This window comes from Coturnix japonica, chromosome 1 (assembly GCF_054131305.1).
Source record: "Coturnix japonica strain WE chromosome 1, WE-NBRP24, whole genome shotgun sequence".
NCBI classification, from domain to species: Eukaryota; Metazoa; Chordata; class Aves; order Galliformes; family Phasianidae; genus Coturnix; species Coturnix japonica.
Genome location: NC_140663.1, coordinates 51,439,907 through 51,458,160, shown reverse-complemented (window position 1 = coordinate 51,458,160; position 18,254 = coordinate 51,439,907). Strand labels below are relative to the sequence as shown.

The following is an 18,254-nucleotide window of genomic DNA, read 5'->3' as shown; positions in this document are numbered from 1 at the left end:
GTTCTGCACAGTGTGCGCTGTCGGGGCAGGGAGAACATGGGAGGAGGGGCGGGCTGACCGCGGGGTGCCTGTTCCTTTAAGGGCCGCCCAGCTCACGTGATGCTGCGGGGAGGCGGAGTCACGTGATGCGGCGCGAGATGGCGGCGGGCCCGGCGCGCTCCCGCGGTTTCCGTTCCCCGCTGCGTTGGCGCGCGCGCGGCGGCGCGTGAGGAGCGGCGCGTGTCGGCCCGCGCTGCAGGTGCCACGCCCCGCACGCCATTGGGTGAGATGGGGCGGGTGGGTGAGCAGCGGCGGGTCCCCATTGGCCGGCTGCCGGCGTGGGCGTGGCCTAATTGACCCGCGCCGGGCGCTGAGGGGCGCGGTGCCGCCATGTTGGCCGAGCCGCACGCCGCGACGCTCCCGCTCGTTTCCCCGCAGGCGCCGCCGTGCCATGGCCCGCGGGATCCTCCTGCGCATCGTCCTCAGCGCCCTGTGCGCGGCCGGAGCCGCCGCCTTCCTTTACCACGACTACTGCGTGCTGGGAGCCGGCCCTGCCGGCCTGCAGGCCGCGTACTTCTTGCAGCGGGCCGGCCGCGACTACGTGGTCTTCGAGCGCAGCCACGCTCCGGGCAGCTTCTTCGCCATCTACCCCCGGCACCGCAAACTGATCAGCATCAACAAGAGGCACACGGGCAAGGCCAACAGCGAGTTCAACCTGCGCCACGACTGGAACTCGCTCCTCAGCCACGAGCCCCGCCTGCTGTTCCGCCGCTACTCGCGGCAGTTCTTCCCCCACGCCGACGCCATGGTGCGGTACCTGGAGGACTTCGCCGCCTTCTTAGGGCTGCACATCCTCTACGACACCGCCATCGTTCACGTCACGCTGGAGAAGGACCCGCAGGCGTGGAACGGGCACTACTTCGTGCTGAGCGACCAGAATAGGCAGAGCTACAAGTGCAGGTAATGGGCACGCAGCTCTCTGTGCGGCCTTTCACTCGTGGAGTTACCAAAGCTCGTTCTGTCCGAGCCCTCTGCTCAAAGCTGAGTTGAAAAGTGTGGCCCAGCCTGTTGGGGCTCTCGCTTGGCTCAGGAGCAGCAGGAGGGAGCTGGGGAGCAGTGGGGCTGGGGGGGCTGTGCTGGAATTAGGTGATAACAGGTTCCTTTCAACCTAAGCCACACAGTGTCTGATGTTCAGTTCTTTTTTTGGCATCCTCCAAAGTGGGTTTGGTGGTGATGAGTTGATGCTTGGACTAGTTGATCTTAGAGGTCTTTTCTAACCTTAATGATTCTATGATTCTAAGTCCCAGTGAAGCTTATAAGCAGGATAGACCCCTGAAAGCTCCTTGTCATACTCTGACACGCATCTTGTACTGCTACTCAACCCTCTCGGAGTTACTCATGTGAACATATGGAGTGTATTTCTCAGCTCTCTTGAGAGCCTCAGATCTACGGCAGCCGGTCACGCTGACTGTCACTTGAAGGTGCGCTGGCTGCCAGGCTTGGAGGGGGCAGAGCCCAGCATGGGACACCCACGCACCACCAGCAAGTTACTCTCAGGAGCTGTGTGAGCAGACGCTGCCTCTCGGTTCTGCTGCTTGCTGCTTCCTTATCAACTGCAGTAATTCCTGTAGTACTTGGGCAAGCGTTCTTACAGAGAGCTATGAAAACACCATTGTGTACATCTAGTGTTAACAATTAGCACTGCTGCAAGTCCTATTTGTATAAATATTAAAGTGTTTTAAAATTCTGAGACTATATTCCATCCCTTTTAAAGATGGCTTTTGTTCCTTTGCATGAAAAGGCAGCAGATTTGTTTTAAATCAAAGTAATTTTTATGCAGCTTATTAAAACGTTAGTATTACAGCACGCGTTGTAGCACTGCATGTCCACAAACACCTGAAGGTTGGGGAAGTCTGTAACTACTGTATTCACACTGAGTTTTGCTACACATAATGCCATCAGGAGCCCTCCTCGTCACCATAATGACAAGTAGGGTAGGAGCAAGTCATTAGGTGAAGGCAGGGAGAAGTTTTTATTGAAGGTATGCAGCACGTACTGCTCAGCTGTGGATGCCCCATCCCTGGAGGCATTCAAGGCCGGGCTGGATGTGGCTCTGCACAGCCTGGTCTGGTGGCTGGCGGGGGGTTGAAACTGGATGATCATTGTGGTCCTTTTCAACCCAGGCCATTCTATGATTCTATAGCGGGCACTTCCACTGTGTTAGAAGCAATGAGATGGAAAGACAGTCTGACTCCTGCCATTCTTGTCTACCATAATGCTATTCCTCTTTTTGCAGCTGTTTGTTGGTTGCCACTGGCACGTGGGTCCCCAATGTGGTAAACTTCCCTGGCTCAGAGTATGTTGAGGGTTATGAGACTGTGTCTACCAACCCGGAGGATTTTGCCGGTCAAACTGTGCTGATCTTGGGCCGAGGGAACTCAGCCTTTGAGACGGCAGAGAACATTCTGGGTGTCACGAATTTCATCCACATGGTGAGCCGGTCCCGTGTGCGCCTCTCCTGGGCTACACACTACGTCGGGGATCTGAGGTAGGAAACTGTTCTTCTTCCTAATGCAGCTGGAGCAAAAACAAGTGAGAATCGTTGCTTGCTCAGGAGACCAGCCAGACCGGAGGAGGAGGAGGACACATGAGTACTTTTATGTGTAGGTCTTTGGTTTGTATTAGCCCAGGTTGCAGCTGCTGAGTAGTATGCAGCGGGAAGATGTTGCCATGGATTCTGTATCTTTAAAAAGTGCTGGCTCCTGAGTTGGTCCCCTGCTTGCAATCAAAGAAGAGTTCAGAGGTTGACTGCTTCACACAAGGGCAACACTCTAATCAGACTAATTCTGGGGGTCAGAGACCCACATGTGGATAATTGCTCTGCTGCGGACTTCCTAGCTGATTGTCAGCATGCTGTGTGCACCCTGTGTGCCTGTCTGTCTTTCAGGGAGGCTGATAGCACTGCTGTACACAGCAGGAATGCAGTGAGAATTAAGGCATTAATGAGTGTTCAGAAACAGGGCCAGAGGAGGTAGAGCTCCCCTATCGTTTGTACAAGGCACACTGGGGAGTGTGCTGATGGCTCACAAGAATGGCAGTGATCAGTGCTGTGTCACTAAAGCCCTGAGGCACACCTGGTAAGCTTGTCCCATTTCAAGGAGCTGAGACCAAACCCTGGATCCCACTGTGCTCATTAGCCTTTGTTCCTTCCCTTTTGTTTGCAGAGCAATTAACAATGGTCTGCTGGATACCTACCAGCTGAAATCACTGGATGGACTTCTGGAAGGTGACCTGGAAGATCTAGCTATTGTCAAGGACAAAAAAGGGAAGCTGCACATCACTCTTCGGTTCTACCTGGAGAACAGCAACACCAGCGCAGGCATCGATGGGATCACCCTCCCACAGGATGAACTGGATAACTTTGCTACCCGCGCACCTTACGACCGTGTCATCCGCTGTCTGGGCTGGAAGTTTGACTTCTCTATCTACAACAGGTGAGGCACAACCAGTGTCTAGAAAAGAGTGTATTTATAGCAAGAGACTGACAGGCCAGAGCATCCTTGCTGACCTTATGCTCTTGGGAAAGTAGTGAGTTCCACTGAAGGCAGCGGGGACATGGATCAGTGGTTCACCGTGGCTGCCGTGTAATATGTGCCTTATCAGAAATCCTTTATTTTTCCACCCCTGCCCTTGCTGACAGCCTGTTCTTCTGTTTCACACATCAGATCCCTTAGAATGATGCCAGGAAGAGGGAATAAAAGCAAATATCCTCAGATCAAGCCCAGTTACGAGTCCAGAGGCACTCGGGGGCTCTTTGTTCTTGGCACTGCCAGCCACTCTGTTGACTTCAGGAAATCCGCTGGGGGTTTCATCCATGGCTTCCGGTACACAAGTGAGTACTGGGGCTTACAGAAAGGGCTGGGGCTGGGGTTCAGTGCTCCCTTCCAAGGAACAATTCCTAGCTTAGTGCTAGAAAAGGATGACCCTTCATCTTGTGCTGGCAGTAAGAATAACAAAACATAGCCAAGATGCAGCTGCACAGTCTGAAGGGGAGGAGAGGCTATGGAAGTGCCTTGGGGTCATATCTGAAGTCTTTGGTTGTCTGTCTTTGTTTTGTCTTGTGTCTCTCTGGCCCGCCGTCTCTTATTTATGTAACAATAAATTTCTGCCTGCCAGATGCTCTGCCTCGTGGCAGGCTGTGGGTGAGAGGTCTGTGCCGCGGTGTTAAAACCCAGCAGCTTTCAGCAGCAGGGAGAATTTCTGTTTGCGTGCGTGTCCATCCTTATCGTTATAGGGATGCTCAGGGGAAATGAAATACCCCAGGGACCCCTTGCCCCCTCACCAGCCACTCAGCATCACAAAAGTGTTCTGAGGGCATCTCCACTGCAGCTGGTAGCGATCTGGGTGGGATGAGCCGTTAAGCTTCTTTATCGTGTCCTGCCAGGATCTGTGTGCAACAGAGCAATCGGATTTTTTTTTCAATTCAGATGTGCAAGGCTGGATTGTAAAATAAGCCATCTTTGTTTCTCTCCATGTCTTAGCTCGTGCAGTCCACCGCCTATTGGAAAACCGTCACCATGGTGTCCCCTGGCCATCCTCGGTCTACCCCATTACACAGCTGACCAACTCCATCATCAAGCGGGTGAACGAGGCCTCGGGCCTCTACCAGATGTTCAGTGTCCTGGCTGACATCATCCTGCTGAGAGAGTGAGTGAGTGAGCAATTATCCCCAGCACTGCGCTCCACGGTTTCGTTTCTTTTCCTTCACTGTCACTGCCTTTGGTGCCACCACAAAAACTGCTGCATTGCTGCCACTGATGTCACACAGGCAGACTCCTCAAAACCTGTACCTCTGCCATCACTGGTGCTGCTGTCCCCAGTTCTGCAGATTATTTCCTCTTAAAAGTCTGATATGGTCCACACCGTCCTGCTAGGGTCAGAGCTTTTGTTCTCTTTCACTGTCCCTAGGGAAAAACTTTCCTTGGGCACTGTTAATAGAGGAATCTGAGAGTCTCTGAATAGAATGAAGTCTTGTAACCATATATGCAGCCTTCTTAAGCTCTGTATCAAGCCCAGCCCAGATCTGTAGTGACTACAAATGATAGCTATCTGATGGTTCTTTGGCCTTAGCCTCAATCTGCTGAGGGAGTGTTGGATCCCAGATGGATTTTCTCTGGCAGAAAGATCTTAACGGCTGTGGTTGCGATTTGTAGGAATGCCACATCGTTTGAATACCTTGAAGAATACCCAGTTGGAATCTTGGCTGAGCTGGAAACACAGACGGGGAGAAAAGCTCCCTCTGGGCTGTTTGTTGTCATCATGGAGTACGGGAGGAATTTCTCAGGAGATGACAAGGATGTCTTCTACTACAACCGAGCTGTGGGAGAGGCACAGCATGCCTGGCAGTCCAACTTTTTGCACCCTGTTATTTATTACTACAAGCGCCTCCCAACAGGTGAGCTTTCTAGCCTCTCTGTTAGTTATCTGATAAGAGCAAAACTGAGAGAGAAGATAGTCGAGAGCCAGAGTGGGTGTGGGGCAAGACTGGAATGTGCTGCTAATTCTCTACTACTTTCATATCCATCGTGTGAGGACGCACTTGCTGCCCCTGTGTGAGCTGAAGAAAAGAAGCTTCCATTAGTCCTGCCAAAATGGGGCAGGTCATACTAGAAACCTCACATTGGAGAAGATGGTTAAACAGGTATGCTGTCTCCAGAGTCATGCAGCAGCAATGAACATTGCCTCCCTTTGCAGCCTGGAGTGCGTGCATTCTGCAGAGTCCCAACAGTTAGAATTGGGCTGTTTTGTCTTCCTGCCTGAAGGAAGCTGCTTTCTGTGGCCCCATCAGGTCTGAGAGGCTGTGTAGTGATTGAAGCAGCCAGAAGCAAACGTTTGAAGATGAATGTTTTACCCAGCAAACCCAGTGAGAACGTGTTTCCTTGGGAAATAGCGTGTGCTGAATCTTCATCTCCAGAAGCTTAGTGTCAGGGTCTGGCCTGACTTGCACAGAAAGGAATGTGATTGGTAGCTGCATTAAAGTTTGAACACAGTTCAGCCTGGCTGGCAGTCTCTACCCAAAGGGAACAGGAGTGAAAAGTGAAATGGCAGGAAATAACTGTGGTCAGGGACAAGGGGCAGCTCTGTGGTGGCAGGGCTTTTCAGGACAGAGCTAACAGAGGGGATTGTAAATGAAAGTAAGGTAGGGATTAGAAGGTCAGAACAAAAACTGAACAGCTGCTGTGGTTGCTTTCTGCTTTCCAAGCCCTTTTTAATGCAGTTTTGATTTTGAGATTTTTGCCCTTAATGGTCTCTTGGCAGAGCGTGAGATGAGACTTCATCCCCCAGATTGGCCTCTCCCCCGCCCAGATGCCATCCATCACATCGTGGAGGATTTTCTGACAGACTGGACAGCCCCAAACGCTCACATCCTGCCACTGAGGCGTTTCTTGGAGAACTGCCTCAGCACTGACCTGCGCAATTTCTTTGCAGGTAATTTGAGCCCAGGGTGGAAGATGGAGGAGGAGGAGGGGGGATGCGAGGGACGTGTGACAGGAGTGATCTCTTCTGCAAGTAACTGAGATCTGCCTGTGATGCACTGATAATTGCAGTCAGTGGCACCTTTCTGATACACTCTCCAGACAGTAGAATGTGCTCGTGCTGTGTGTATGTTCCCAGATAGCATTTGCTCTTGCTCACCTCCACAAAAAGACTGATGCAAGTACACCCAGGTTCATGAGTACATGAGATTCAGTTCGGTCCCCTTTGCAGCTGTAGTTTGCCTTGTTCTCCCATTATCCAGATGTTCCTTTTTGCCATCAGATGCCTGACCTGTTCTCATTTACCATGGGTGGGATTGTTTCCATCAGGGAGATGAGTGAAAATGGGAGTGTTGGGATATGGGAGCTGGAGAACCTCTGCTGCCTCCCTTCTTGGTCTGGCAGCCTAATGGGGAAACACCACATGGCACACAGAGAAACAGTTCTCTGGTATGAAGGTGATGACAGAGAGCTGAAAACTCAAGTCTTTTTCCTGTCAGTGTACACTGCAGGTGCCAATCTGCATCTCCTGATACTTGCAGCCTTGAGTCAGTTGCTCTGCTGCAACCCTGAGCCAAAGCTCCAGGTGGGAAACTGTTCTTCCCTGATCCTTTCTGCCTTCTGTCACAAGTGTCTTCAAGAGCTTATGTGTATTGTTCTCTACATGGTTTCTCTGGTTAATATGATTTTTTTTTATGTTTTCCTTGGCAGAATCCTGTTTTCTCTTTGCCCTCACACATCAGAAACTGCCTCCCTTCTGTCAGCAGGGCTATGCAAGAATGCAAGGGCTTGCCGGGAGCGAGAGGCTTCGACGTCACGCAGTGGATGCTGGGCTGCTGGAGGATTATGCTGTCACAGGACTCTCAGGTGACAAACTCCCTGACAGCCGCCAAGGGTCCCAAGACCAGTTGCTGAGAGACCATGTGATACCGCTCCGTCCTCTGCACCATCTCGTTAATGCCAAGGATGAATTTTAGACTGTCTCTCACCACGTGGGAATCCACAGGTGCTGTTGTGATAATACTGTTAACAGAGATCCACGGCGGGATTCTCCCCTCTCCTAGATGCCTCTTACATCCCAGCCCCTTCCGCTGATCATGAATTGCCAAAGACCCGCTCAGATCTTGCTGTTACCAAGAGGACCAATGTGCTCTGAAGGATAAGTCAGAGCCTAAAATCCGATGATGCTGAGGCTCCTGCTTTGTCCTCGAAGAGTTCAGAGTTGCTTGAAGATGGTGTTTGTGTTTATGTGGTGAACCGGTATTCACAGCGACAGCCAGGGGTCAAAGAAGGGAGAGTTCAGGGATTCCTGTCACCTGCCTCTTCCAAGAGAACTGGCTTATGTTCTGTTTCAGCCCTGTGCAAGCTTTCTGCTCACTGGATGCTCTGCATACTTGAAGATTTGTTTGTATTCTAGACAAACTTCATGGCAGTTTCCCTGCATTTGAGTTAGGGCAGGCACAGAGCTTGGCTGGGGAGAGATGGTGGGTTTTATTTACTGTATGAGTAGGATAATAGGTCACTTCCTGCAGAGAACGTTCCCTCTGCAGGGGTGAATATCTTGCTTAGAACACCCAGGACACTGTTACACTGAGCTCCACTCCCTGTCCTAACAGATTTCTTCTCCTACACCAAAAAGCCTGAAATGTTACCCCTGTGTTTTATAAAGCATGACCGATATTGTTCCTATTTGCACTATATCCCATCAAGGAAGTTTGGGATGAACTTTGGTGTTGGTAAAATGCACGTTTTCTTATTTCTTATCCCCTCCAGTCACCTTGAAACCTCCCAAGCTTTGACTGGTTGGTTGTCTGCACTTTATTGCTCCCTTTTTGCTACCACATACATTTGTCACCTTCCAGGGGGTTCCTTCCAAGGCCTTTTGAGCTGCAGAGCAGAAGTTTAGAGCCCAACCTTACGATGTCTGTGTGATTCTAGGAAACAGACAGCGAGAACAGACTTGTATCTCCACACACATCTTCCAGTTCGTAGCACCTGAACAAACACCCCTTTGGACTCGTGCTTCCTGGATCACAGCAGGGCTGTACCTGCAGCTCTCGGGATGCTTTGAGAGAAGAAGTGGATGAGATGACCAATGAGTCGGGCTTTGCTGCCCCCTGATTCAGTGCTGCCTGTAGGTCCTGAATGCAGGTCTGTTGTTGCTCATGTATTGCTGAGCAAACACAGCAGCTCTCATTCACACCCTGTTGATCCCTCTGGATCCCTTTGGTTCGGCCACCAGTAGCACCCACAGACACCATTCCATCCTTGTCCTGCGGAGCTGTACTTCGGTGTGTGTTGTGTTACAGTGGGTTCCTGCCTGCCGTGCTCTGTACTCTGCCGCTGCCGTGTTGTATGGGTATCTCCTTCCTACGAACTCTAAACAAAACCATGACGTTAACGTAGAGGTGCGCCATCATTCCTCCAGCCCATTGCGGCGCAACATCCTGTTCCCCAGCTGACAGCCGCAGCAGCCAATAAAACCGCACCGCTCTGGTGAGGGAGCGCGCTGGAGGGCGGGACCGCTGGGCGGAAGCGGGGCTGAGCAGGGGTCACCTCCGGGCCGGGGCCGTTACCCGTGCGGGCGGGGGGCGGGAAGAGCTCGGGGTTGTGCGGGGTGTCCCCATCCACGCGTCCCTCCGTTCCCTTCGCAGATGGCCCAGCGGCTGGCCATAAGGCGCCTGCTGGCCCTGGGGCGCAGGCCGCTGCCCCTCGGGCCCAGGCAGTTATCCCCGCACGGCGTACACGGCCGGGCCTTCGGCTGCTCGGCGACCCGCGGCAGCGCCTTCAACGTGCAGGACGGAGGCGACTTCCAGGAGCGGGTGGTGAACAGCCCCAAGCCCGTGGTGGTGGATTTCTATGCGCAGTAAGTGCCGCGAACGGCGAGCACCGAGCTCTGCTGTGTGGAGCAGTACGGACTTGTATTGCTGTGTGAAGGCTGCGGTGTGTGATACATAATCAGTGTGAGCAGACACGGCTCACTGTGCTGATTGCACAGTGGGGTGATGCGATCAGCCGGGTAACAGCATGCGAGACGGGGGACGAGTGGTGAGAAGTGTATGGAGGGCAGTGAAGGCTGGTGGACCTGGTTAATGTTTATACTTAAAGTGCCACCACTTTGTGTCAGCATGAAGACAGAAGAGTTGAAGCAGTGCTATGGACGCCTACCTGTGTGACATGGTGTAGGGAGCCTGCTTTGGCAGGGGGGTTGGACTCGATGATCTCTAGAGGTCCCTTCCAACCCCTACAATTCTGTGATTCTGTGCTAAAGGTACTGGTGTCCGAGCCAGCCTTCTGCAGCTGCTGCAGCGCTTGTCTCTTCTCATGTCCACTGTCCTCTTTCTCCTTAGGTGGTGTGGTCCCTGCAAGATCCTCGGCCCTCGGTTAGAGAAGATGGTGGCCAAGCAGAAGGGGAAGGTGGTGATGGCCAAAGTGGACATCGATGATCACACAGACCTCGCGATTGAGTACGAGGTAGGAACCAGAAAAGCACAAGGTCGCTGTTGCTGCTGGTGCAGGGTGTGTTCCTCAGCACAGCAGAGTCTGGGTGGGCAGTGAAAGCCCAGTTCTGCCTGTTGGTTCCTGGTCCACTGGGTCCCTGTCCAGTAGTGGATTTCACTGTGTACCTTTCCTTCAGCTCTGTGGTCTCATCCGGCATCCCCACCTCTAAATCTGCAGAAACATGGAAATCTGTGTGTCCTCTCAGCCACACAGAAGTTTGTCACTGTAAATGCAGCGTGTGCAGCATTTTACTGTGTGCACAGGTTGCTTGGGTGTAGGGTGGGAGCATGAAGTAACAGGCCCCAGGCACTCTTAACCACCATTCTCCACGCAGGCAGCCCTTCCTCTCTCTCCTTTCCTCATTCTTGCTGGATGACAGAGACTTGTCCTTAAGCTGCATCGCAAGGAGATGCCGTGGGCTTTGTTAGGACAGATGGAACGCAGGTCAGAGAACACCTGAGCACAGCAGGAGCGTGCATTCTGTTCTTGACAAGCACAGGCCTCAGTGATTGTGTTAGCACTTCACGTCCTTGTACTCTACTGTGCCAGAAGGAGGAGGAAGTCAAAGCAGTTTGTTTCCTCCCACTCCTTCCTGCTGGTGCTGTGGTAGTGGCCTCTCAGCTGTTGCCCACCAGTGTCACTTGTAGCTTCTGTGGGCTGAGCACGAGAGTCTCTCATGTTCTTGTTGGCAGCAGTGTGTTGAGTGCTGGCTCATTGTATTGCAGCCTGATGGTTCTGCAGCTTAGGGACACTGGTAAGAAGAAATTGAAGAGGCTGTTTCTGCTGTAGTCGGAGATTACGTAATCCTGATAGGTGCAGGGGAGGTTCTGCAGCAGCTATCCTAAGGAGAAGAGAATGGAGATTATTAGTTTAACTGTAGTATTGTCCCAAGCCTTCCAGTAGGCTGAATTAGCGAGCATTACAGGAGGATGATCTCGTACGACTGTAAAATGGCAAGCAGAGTACAAATATGGGAAGAAAGATCTTGAAAAAGATGCTGAAAGTTCCTTTGTTCTGCAAGTGTGATTACTCATTGCACGCACTGCTACTGGATGTGTGTGAGAAGCTGCAGGCATACAGCTATTTATTGCAGGGTCTGTCTGTCTTCCAGCTCTGATGGGCGTATGTGTAGGCAGCAAGGGCTGGCTTCTTTTTGGAGCCTAACATACAGACACAGTAAAGTTTTGTTTAGCAAGAGGACCCCTGGATCATCTCTGCATCTTCTGCTCTTGCAGTGATGCATGTATCTGGTCCTGACCATTCTGCACGCAGCTGAATCCCTTCCCTGGTAGTGTTGGTGAGTAGGACAGCTGCAAATGGGTAAAGGATAAAGTTTGGTTTGATTCTCATGTTTTGAGGCACCCTTTTCACAGCAGAAGTTTGGGTTGTGCGCCATGCTCATGCTTGGTCTTGTTCAGTCTTCAGTGAAGTTGCCAGCTAAGGAGATGTGGGCATGAGAGCTGACGGGGAGATGCTGAGGCAAGATCAGAGGGGAGACATCAGGAGAGCCAAAGAACGTTTTTTATGTACTTACTTATTCATTGAGTCTTTCCATCTGAGATTGGATGTCTACAGGCTCAGGTTTATGTTTGAGGGTTTCAGGGTCTGTTGCCACCCTCACAGTTCCCCACTAACTGCAAGGAAGCCTCATCCACCTGTGTCCATTCCCCTGCCCACATGCGTACGCCGCAGGTTGCTGCCTGATTGTGCAATGTACTTTCCACTGGCTTCCTTGGTGCAGAGGGGGAAGATAGAGCCCCCAGGAGGAGCTGGAGAGTGCCATTAGCTCCCAGCAGCCCCATCTAGCATGACACACAAGAGCATTTCCTGAGACCAGAGATGCCGCAGTCACCCTCCTCCATCCAGGTAGTGCAGCACGCAGGTTCTTTCTCTGAGGGTTCCCCCTATTGGCTTGCTCCTCTCCTTGCCAGTTGTGGCCTTTTGCTGCTCCTCCAGCCTGCTCTTGTCCTCTTGAGAGCAGGAAGGGAGGAGTATTTTTGTTTAATTTGCTTTCTCTTGAAATTCCTTAGATTCCTTTTTTGCCTTGGCCTGGTGCCTGTTGGGAAGGAGCAGCCCTTGCTTCTGCTGCTCTGCATGTGGGCATGTGAGCTGCCCTGTGGAATGATGGACGTGGGGACATTGGTTGTTGGCAGAGCCCGTTCCTGCTATGCTTTGTTCCTAAGGCCGGGTGAAGGCTTTCCCCTGCCCAGCTCTTGGTGTTTTCAGTTTTAGATGGGAAAGAATTCCCTCAGCATGAGTGCTGCCACGAATAGCCTGTATGTCTGCTTACATTTATCTGTTTGGCCGGTGCTGATCAAAAGCAGCCTGACTTTTTCTTCAGAAATGCTTTGAAGGAAGAAGAGAGTTTATTTAGTTTATTCAGTGCAAACCAAGCCCAAAAAAAGAAGGAAAAAATAAAGCTTGCTTTCCAGTCATTCTCAGCAGCAAAAAAAGAAGTATGAACCCATGCAGCCAAAGTACAGCAGGAAGGATGCTGTCAAAGCACTTCTGAGCAGCTGCAGGGTTCCACAAGGTTCCTTGCTCTCACCCACCTCACTGTACCGAGGCCCTGTAACCTCGGGGTGCTTGTTACAAACCCAGTTTGCAGTCCAGAGGGAGGCTTGGTGAAGCTTTGCCCTTCTGAGAGAGGAAGAGACCAGTCAACTGCAGTATCTTTCTCATCCCTAAGATCCCGAGCAGCTTGCCATGCGAGCAGCCCGGCTCTGCCTCAGGCTGTCACTAGGAGGAGCTGAAGAACCTGTGTCGCAGCAAGGCTGGTGGGGTGGTAGCAGCCTCGGTGCTTCCATCCACTCAGATGGAACTGCACAAACCCCAGAGGACAGACTGCGGGTCCAGGCGGGAAAGGAAGAACAAAATGTCCCTTTCATCTCAGCCTCCTGCTGGGAGAGAAGCCAGACCTCTGGAGGGTTTCCTGCAGGAAGGATTTCTGAGTGTGGTAGATCCGTGCTGGCAGCAGGGCTGGGACAGCTGGAGCACACAAGAGAAGGCCCTATAGGTTGGCACAGGGAACAAGATAAGGACAGGAGGTGGTTGGGGGGAGAGGAGAGGCATTGTGCTGGTGCTGGGTAGGGGTGAGCAGGCTGTCATGACTGCGTCTCTGAGCTCCAGCAGCTCCTTCTCGTGATCACATCTATGAGGTCTCTTCTGTCTCCATGCGCTCAGCAAGTCCCCAGGGAGCGTCATCATTTCCACTGCTGTTCTCTTCAGTAATTCCCAGCAAACTTTGTTCTGGATGAGAAAAATAGCACCTGGAGCAGTGCAGCTGGGCTCTGGCTGGAGGGATTTGTCTTATCTGATCAGCAGGGGCAGAAGAAGAAAGATGGGTCACAGGGGATTAGAGGATGGCAAAAGTCTTCCTCCTGCCTGCCAATGGGTGGGGAGCCCTCCTTCAGCTCCTGTGCTATCTGAAGAGGAATACAGGTCCTATCTGATACCACCCTGGCCATAAAAGTCTAAAGGTCATCATGTCAGAGAGACAGCCTGGTAAAAGTCTGGGTTTGTCTGTTTATGATAGGGTAAAAGAGAAGGAGAACCTGTACTGGAGAGGAAAATAGCTTTACCTTTTGCTTTTATATTAGGTTATTAGGTGTGGTCTTGTCTTTTAAATTGTAGGTTTTATTTAAACTAGAAAAGCTGTTGAGACTTAACATAGACTGCTGTATAAGGCAATGCAGAGGTGAGGCCACAGAGAGAAGGAACTCAGTCAAGCTGTCGTTTTGTAGATGTGCCTGCTTTGAGCAGTGTGGGGTCAACTCCCCAACCTGCAGGCAGAGCCCTCATCACTGCTTACAGCCAAATGCCCTCAGCTTCAGAACGCCGAGTCCCTGCAGTTCAGAAGCAAGGCTTTAGCAAAGAGAAAAGCTTTCTGTCCTTTGTTGGCTGCAGTTGTCTCCCTGTCTGAGGCAGGGGATTCTGGATGGGCACAGCTGTAGAGCTCCATTTGGGGCTGGGTGCAGCTGGGCTTCTTGCAGCTCTCTGCTCACATGGATTTCTGTCTTTCTTGCCCCCAGGTGTCAGCAGTGCCAACAGTGCTGGCGATGAAGAATGGAGATGTTGTGGATAAGTTTGTGGGGGTAAAGGACGAGGATCAGCTGGAAGCATTCCTCAAGAAACTCATTGGAGCCTGAAGTTAAAGGGTGGCTGTACCTCTGCCTCTGGATATGTTCATCTTGTGCATTCCTTGTTGAGTTGAGGAGCACGTGGGCTGCCTGCCTCGTACAGCCTGGGGTTTTCTTCTGTTTGGGGGTCTTAGGAGATGGACAATGTTCTAACCCTTCCTTTCTGTTCCCCCCTTCTCTTGAGCAGCAGTAGTTGTAAAGGATGCTGAGGAGCAGAGCTGCTTATCCTCAAAATGAGGAATGCAGCTGGGATTAGGAGCCCGTGTTCATCAACAAATTGCTGACGTGTGGAACTTCTGCTGAGCTAAGAGGAGGAATATTTTCCTTTTGTCTACCATCTGACAGTCCAGTGCAGAGGGCAACTGCTCCAACATGTGGAGGCTTATCTGCTCTGGGTGGGTTTGTTTAAAGTTGAGAATGCCTCTGCCTTGCCTCTTGAAACTGTCTTGATCCTGCTGTTTGGATGTCCCCAGGACAGGTACAAATCCTCTGCAAACCCACAGGCTCCCGTCATAATTTTATAAGAGAAAATAGAAGTATTTTATGGATCTCCTTTTGTAGGTCTGTAATAAAGAGAACTTTATCGTCACATCTGTCTAGCTGGAGAATGAAACTTGATTCTCTGAAACCCCGGGGGAGCCCCTTATCTGTCCAGAGTAGCGAGAGGCACTATCAGCAGAACAGTGGCTGATTCCTAATGATGGGTTGGGAGAGTGCAGGTTATGACTTGATCTCTACTAAAAGGTAATGTTCTGAAAAACAAACAAGTGGATCGCTGTCACAGGGCTCCCAGTGCTGCTCCTGTGTCCCACATTAGGTGCAGCTGGATCCCAGGCTCTGCAGGGACACTCCTTGTTTGTGCAGAGGCAGTGGCTCACTGCCCCCCATGCTTTCCTCACTTCCTTTCCAGTTTGAGAGCTGCCCTCCTTCTTGTGTAGATAATTCAGTCTGCTCACATGGGTGACCCCTGACAAAGGTGGATTTCTGACTCTTAATTGCCCCAACCTTTAGACTGAGGGAGGCAGCTGTGTGCCCATATCACCAACAGCCTTCAGCCCTACCCAGCTCTCCCTCCCTGCACATGCTTGGTGACTTCAACGTGCTCCTGGTTTCCCTGGGCAGTGCCCTACTCCCAGATCCCTCTTACTGTAATACTTCACATTGGTTTGCATAGCTAAGATGCATGAGGGCACTGTATGTGCTTAACAGCCACGTAAGGGCTGCTTTCTTGTTTTCCTTCCCACCCCCGTTTCCCTCAATCACTCCTAACTCTGCCTTGGCTCTGCTCCATTTTGCCTCCCTGCCATAGGTTGTTCTAGGCGACGAGGCGAGTTTGTTCTGCACCTTTGTGCCAATGATTTACAGCCTTTTAAGGAGTGAAAGAAGCAGCCATCCAACTCCTGTGTGTCCCACCGCAACCACAGCACTGTTCCCACCTGCGTCCATCGGGAGCGGCGCAGCCCCCCAGGTGGGTGCCTTCCCGGCAGGGCTGAGCTCACACCCTGGCACACAGCCTGCACAGCGCGCTGCCTGCACTGATGTCAGCGGGCTGTAATTCAGTACGTTGTGAGCAGTAGGCAGTGGCATTTGCTTTTGTGCTGCTGCAGACCGCAGAAGGCAAAGCTGCTTGTGGCCCGCTCCTGTTGTAATCTGCCCTGCCTTTTTGGTGCACCTCAGTGTTCCTGCTGCCCCCTGAACGCTTCTAGTAAAGACCATCCTCGTTTTCCTGCGTGTGCAGGAAGAGTAGGGGAACAGCGTCACGTACCCAACAATAGCCAACTTTTATGCTTCGCCATCCCACAGAACAGGAAAAAACACAGTGACTTTACATTGTGTGTTTAAGAGACAGTATAAATCGGCTGTTTTATCGCTTCCTTCTAAGGAAAAGCGGAGCCAGTGTCCCATTCGGCTATGCCCTAGGGTGCGTTATGTGAAAGCCATGACTGTTTCTTTGAGACAAACAGTGAAGAGCCACATAGACAGTGCCCTGTGAGCAGTCCTTCAGAAAATGCATGGCTGCCAAGGGCAGGGATGTCGTTCTTCCCTTTTGGAGTTAAACACATCCAAAATTCCCCTGATCTGTTAAACATTGACTCCCTCCCACTCAAGCATTACAGCAGTGCTCCACTTCTCATGTTCCCAGCTGCTATTTTAGGAGTGTGCAGCCATCACTGCCTGTCACAGTGGAGCTGGCCATGCCGCACCCTCCCTGGGTGCTCTCTGAGCCCAGCACCAAAATCGCCCCCAGGTTCACCTGCAGTGCTTCTGCGTTCAGTCTGGTCAATGACACCCAACTTTCAGCAAGCAGGGGCTCTTCCTCTCCTTGTTGCTGAGCCCAAGGGCAGCTGCTCCTTTCCCAAGCTGTTTGGGTCTTCTGCTAAGCCCTTGTGATGGGGAGAGGTGTGCAGTGCTGAGATCCCCCAGTGTGCTGGAAGGGGATGGGGCATTGGGACCCCAAAGCATAGGATGAGAAGTAACAGTCTCAAGTTGCACTATGGAAGGTTCAGATTGGATATTAGGAACAATTTCTTCTCTATAATAATGGTGCTGCAGTGGCACAGGCTGCCCAGGGAGGTGGTGCAGTCACCGTCCCTGGAGGTGTTCCAGAGCCGTGTGGATGTGGCACTGAGGGACGTGGTCAGTGGGCATGGTGGGGATGGGCTGCTGGTTGGACCAGGTGATCTTAGAGGTCTTTTCCAACTTTTATGATTCTTTGGAAGTGCTGCCTGGTTGTGCTGTAGGTTTTGGCTTCCTGTATGTTCAGCTTGGACAGCTGCAATATCCTAAGCAAGAAGATAAGATACAAAACATGCAAGTTCCAGACCAGAGCAGCTCACAGAACAGTTCCCCATCTCCCCACCCTGCCTCTGCAGCCCACCCAGGTGCACATCCACCACCAGTCCTGCATTGCCCCAGCACAAGGCTGTGCCTCGGGGCAGAGGTGCTGCATCTGAACACAGGGCCACACCGCGCTGCAGCCTGGCCAGCACAGCAGCTGCAGGGCAAACACAGGGCTGCGCTGCGTGCAGGCTGCAGCACGCCTGCCAGTATTTATATAACACCATTTTGCTTTAATCTGGCTTTTTAAGTAAATTGTCAAAGCCCTTTCTGTTCAGTGGGAGCCTCTATTTTTTATTATATATATATATATATTTTTTACTACAAGTTTCGTCTTTCAAAGCTAGGCCACTTTTGAGTGATGCTGAAAAATCCCATTTGCAGTGGCTTTTTTGTTCCATGCCTGCATTGTTCAGGCAGCAGCAGCAGTTGTTTTCTTTTCATCCTGGCATAGCTTGGGAGTGACTGCATGGTCTTAGCTCCAGCTTTCTAAAAATACTCACCCGTGAAGCAGCCTCACACCAGCACACGAATGCTTTGGAAAGACGATGGCCTGTAAAGAAGCCGGAGGCAGCGCCGTGCCAGCCCTTTGGTGGCTACAAGCAAATACATCTGTAGTATGTGTCAGCCAGAGAGCACCTGCAAAGTGCTTTGGGGTGCTGAAGCTTGAGCGGTGTGGGGACAGAGAATGCACCAGAGGTGCCTGCAGGAGAATTGCTGCCTGCAGGGTGACCCAGATGTGATGAAGAAAGTACCTTCTGCATGTAGAAGCCACAGCAGCCACATCCTCTTCCCTGAGCATGGGACGCCCAGTGCTGGGGAGGGGGTGGCAAGGATGAAGCCATGTGTGAATCAGGCTGTGGCAGTTTGCATGAAAGCATTTGGGAGCTACCCCTCATCCTGCCCCAGGCCCATGGCAGGAAGCTCCCCAGGTGATGGCTGTAGCAGCTGCTGTGACAGGAGGCCTCATTGTTCTGAGGCCACAATCTCAGGGCCGTGCCAGCTTTCGGCAGGAAGCTGCAAGACAAAACCTTCAAGTTCTTCTTCCTCCCTCACTGGCCTCATTCTCAAAGGGGCTGAGCCTTTGGTTGGGCTCCTCCAGCGCTCACCAGCAAGAACACCCAACTTCCCCCTGCCCTGTGTACCTCGCTGGGCTTCCTCTTTCCCCCCCTCCCCAGTCTGCAGCTCAAGTTCAGTTCCCAGTTTGTGGTGACACTTGGAAGCATATTTGGAGTCCTGACATTAGTGCCTGCGTGGAGAT

At 51.9% G+C, this 18,254-nt stretch overlaps 2 protein-coding genes across 8 annotated transcripts; both read left to right on the top strand.

The window, feature by feature from the left end:
- Positions 1-106: 106 nt before the first annotated feature.
- Positions 107-8,240, top strand: FOXRED2 (FAD dependent oxidoreductase domain containing 2). Of its 6 annotated transcripts, none has more exons than XR_014935656.1 (9): positions 107-262; positions 418-939; positions 2,276-2,527; positions 3,204-3,473; positions 3,705-3,871; positions 4,521-4,690; positions 5,193-5,434; positions 6,298-6,468; positions 7,227-8,240. XR_014935656.1 is itself a non-coding variant. In XM_015862156.3 (9 exons), exons 2-9 carry the CDS (start codon positions 431-433, stop codon positions 7,490-7,492), a joined length of 2,043 nt encoding a protein of 680 aa, XP_015717642.2. In that variant the 5' UTR covers positions 107-262; positions 418-430; the 3' UTR covers positions 7,493-8,240. The 6 variants fall into 6 exon arrangements, 2 of the variants coding, with proteins under 2 accessions (XP_015717642.2, XP_085375377.1); XR_014935655.1 differs by lacking the exon at positions 7,227-8,240 and adding an exon at positions 5,572-5,680 and having other exon boundaries at positions 4,521-4,686; positions 6,298-6,434; XM_015862156.3 differs by having other exon boundaries at positions 4,521-4,686.
- A 477-nt stretch (positions 8,241-8,717) lies between these two features.
- TXN2 (thioredoxin 2) lies at positions 8,718-14,744 on the top strand. 2 transcript variants are annotated; one of them, XM_085519279.1, is made up of 4 exons: positions 8,718-9,011; positions 9,170-9,381; positions 9,866-9,989; positions 14,048-14,744. In XM_085519279.1, exons 2-4 carry the CDS (start codon positions 9,170-9,172, stop codon positions 14,162-14,164), a joined length of 453 nt encoding a protein of 150 aa, XP_085375405.1. In that variant the 5' UTR covers positions 8,718-9,011; the 3' UTR covers positions 14,165-14,744. The 2 variants fall into 2 exon arrangements, with proteins under 2 accessions (XP_085375405.1, XP_015717678.2); XM_015862192.3 differs by lacking the exon at positions 8,718-9,011 and having other exon boundaries at positions 9,043-9,381.
- Positions 14,745-18,254: the final 3,510 nt, after the last annotated feature.

What these genes read in the sequence shown, in the direction of transcription:
- FOXRED2 (XM_015862156.3), top strand. Translation starts at nt 431, where the DNA reads ATGGCCCGCGGGATCCTCCTGCGCATCGTCCTCAGCGCCCTGTGCGCG. An exon ending in AGGCAGAGCTACAAGTGCAG is followed by an intron (nt 940 to 2,275) that starts GTAATGGGCACG and finishes CTCTTTTTGCAG; the next exon opens with CTGTTTGTTGGTTGCCACTG. An exon ending in CCATGGCTTCCGGTACACAA is followed by an intron (nt 3,872 to 4,520) that starts GTGAGTACTGGG and finishes TCCATGTCTTAG; the next exon opens with CTCGTGCAGTCCACCGCCTA.
- TXN2 (XM_085519279.1), top strand. Translation starts at nt 9,170, where the DNA reads ATGGCCCAGCGGCTGGCCATAAGGCGCCTGCTGGCCCTGGGGCGCAGG. An exon ending in GTGGTGGATTTCTATGCGCA is followed by an intron (nt 9,382 to 9,865) that starts GTAAGTGCCGCG and finishes CTTTCTCCTTAG; the next exon opens with GTGGTGTGGTCCCTGCAAGA. An exon ending in ACCTCGCGATTGAGTACGAG is followed by an intron (nt 9,990 to 14,047) that starts GTAGGAACCAGA and finishes TCTTGCCCCCAG; the next exon opens with GTGTCAGCAGTGCCAACAGT.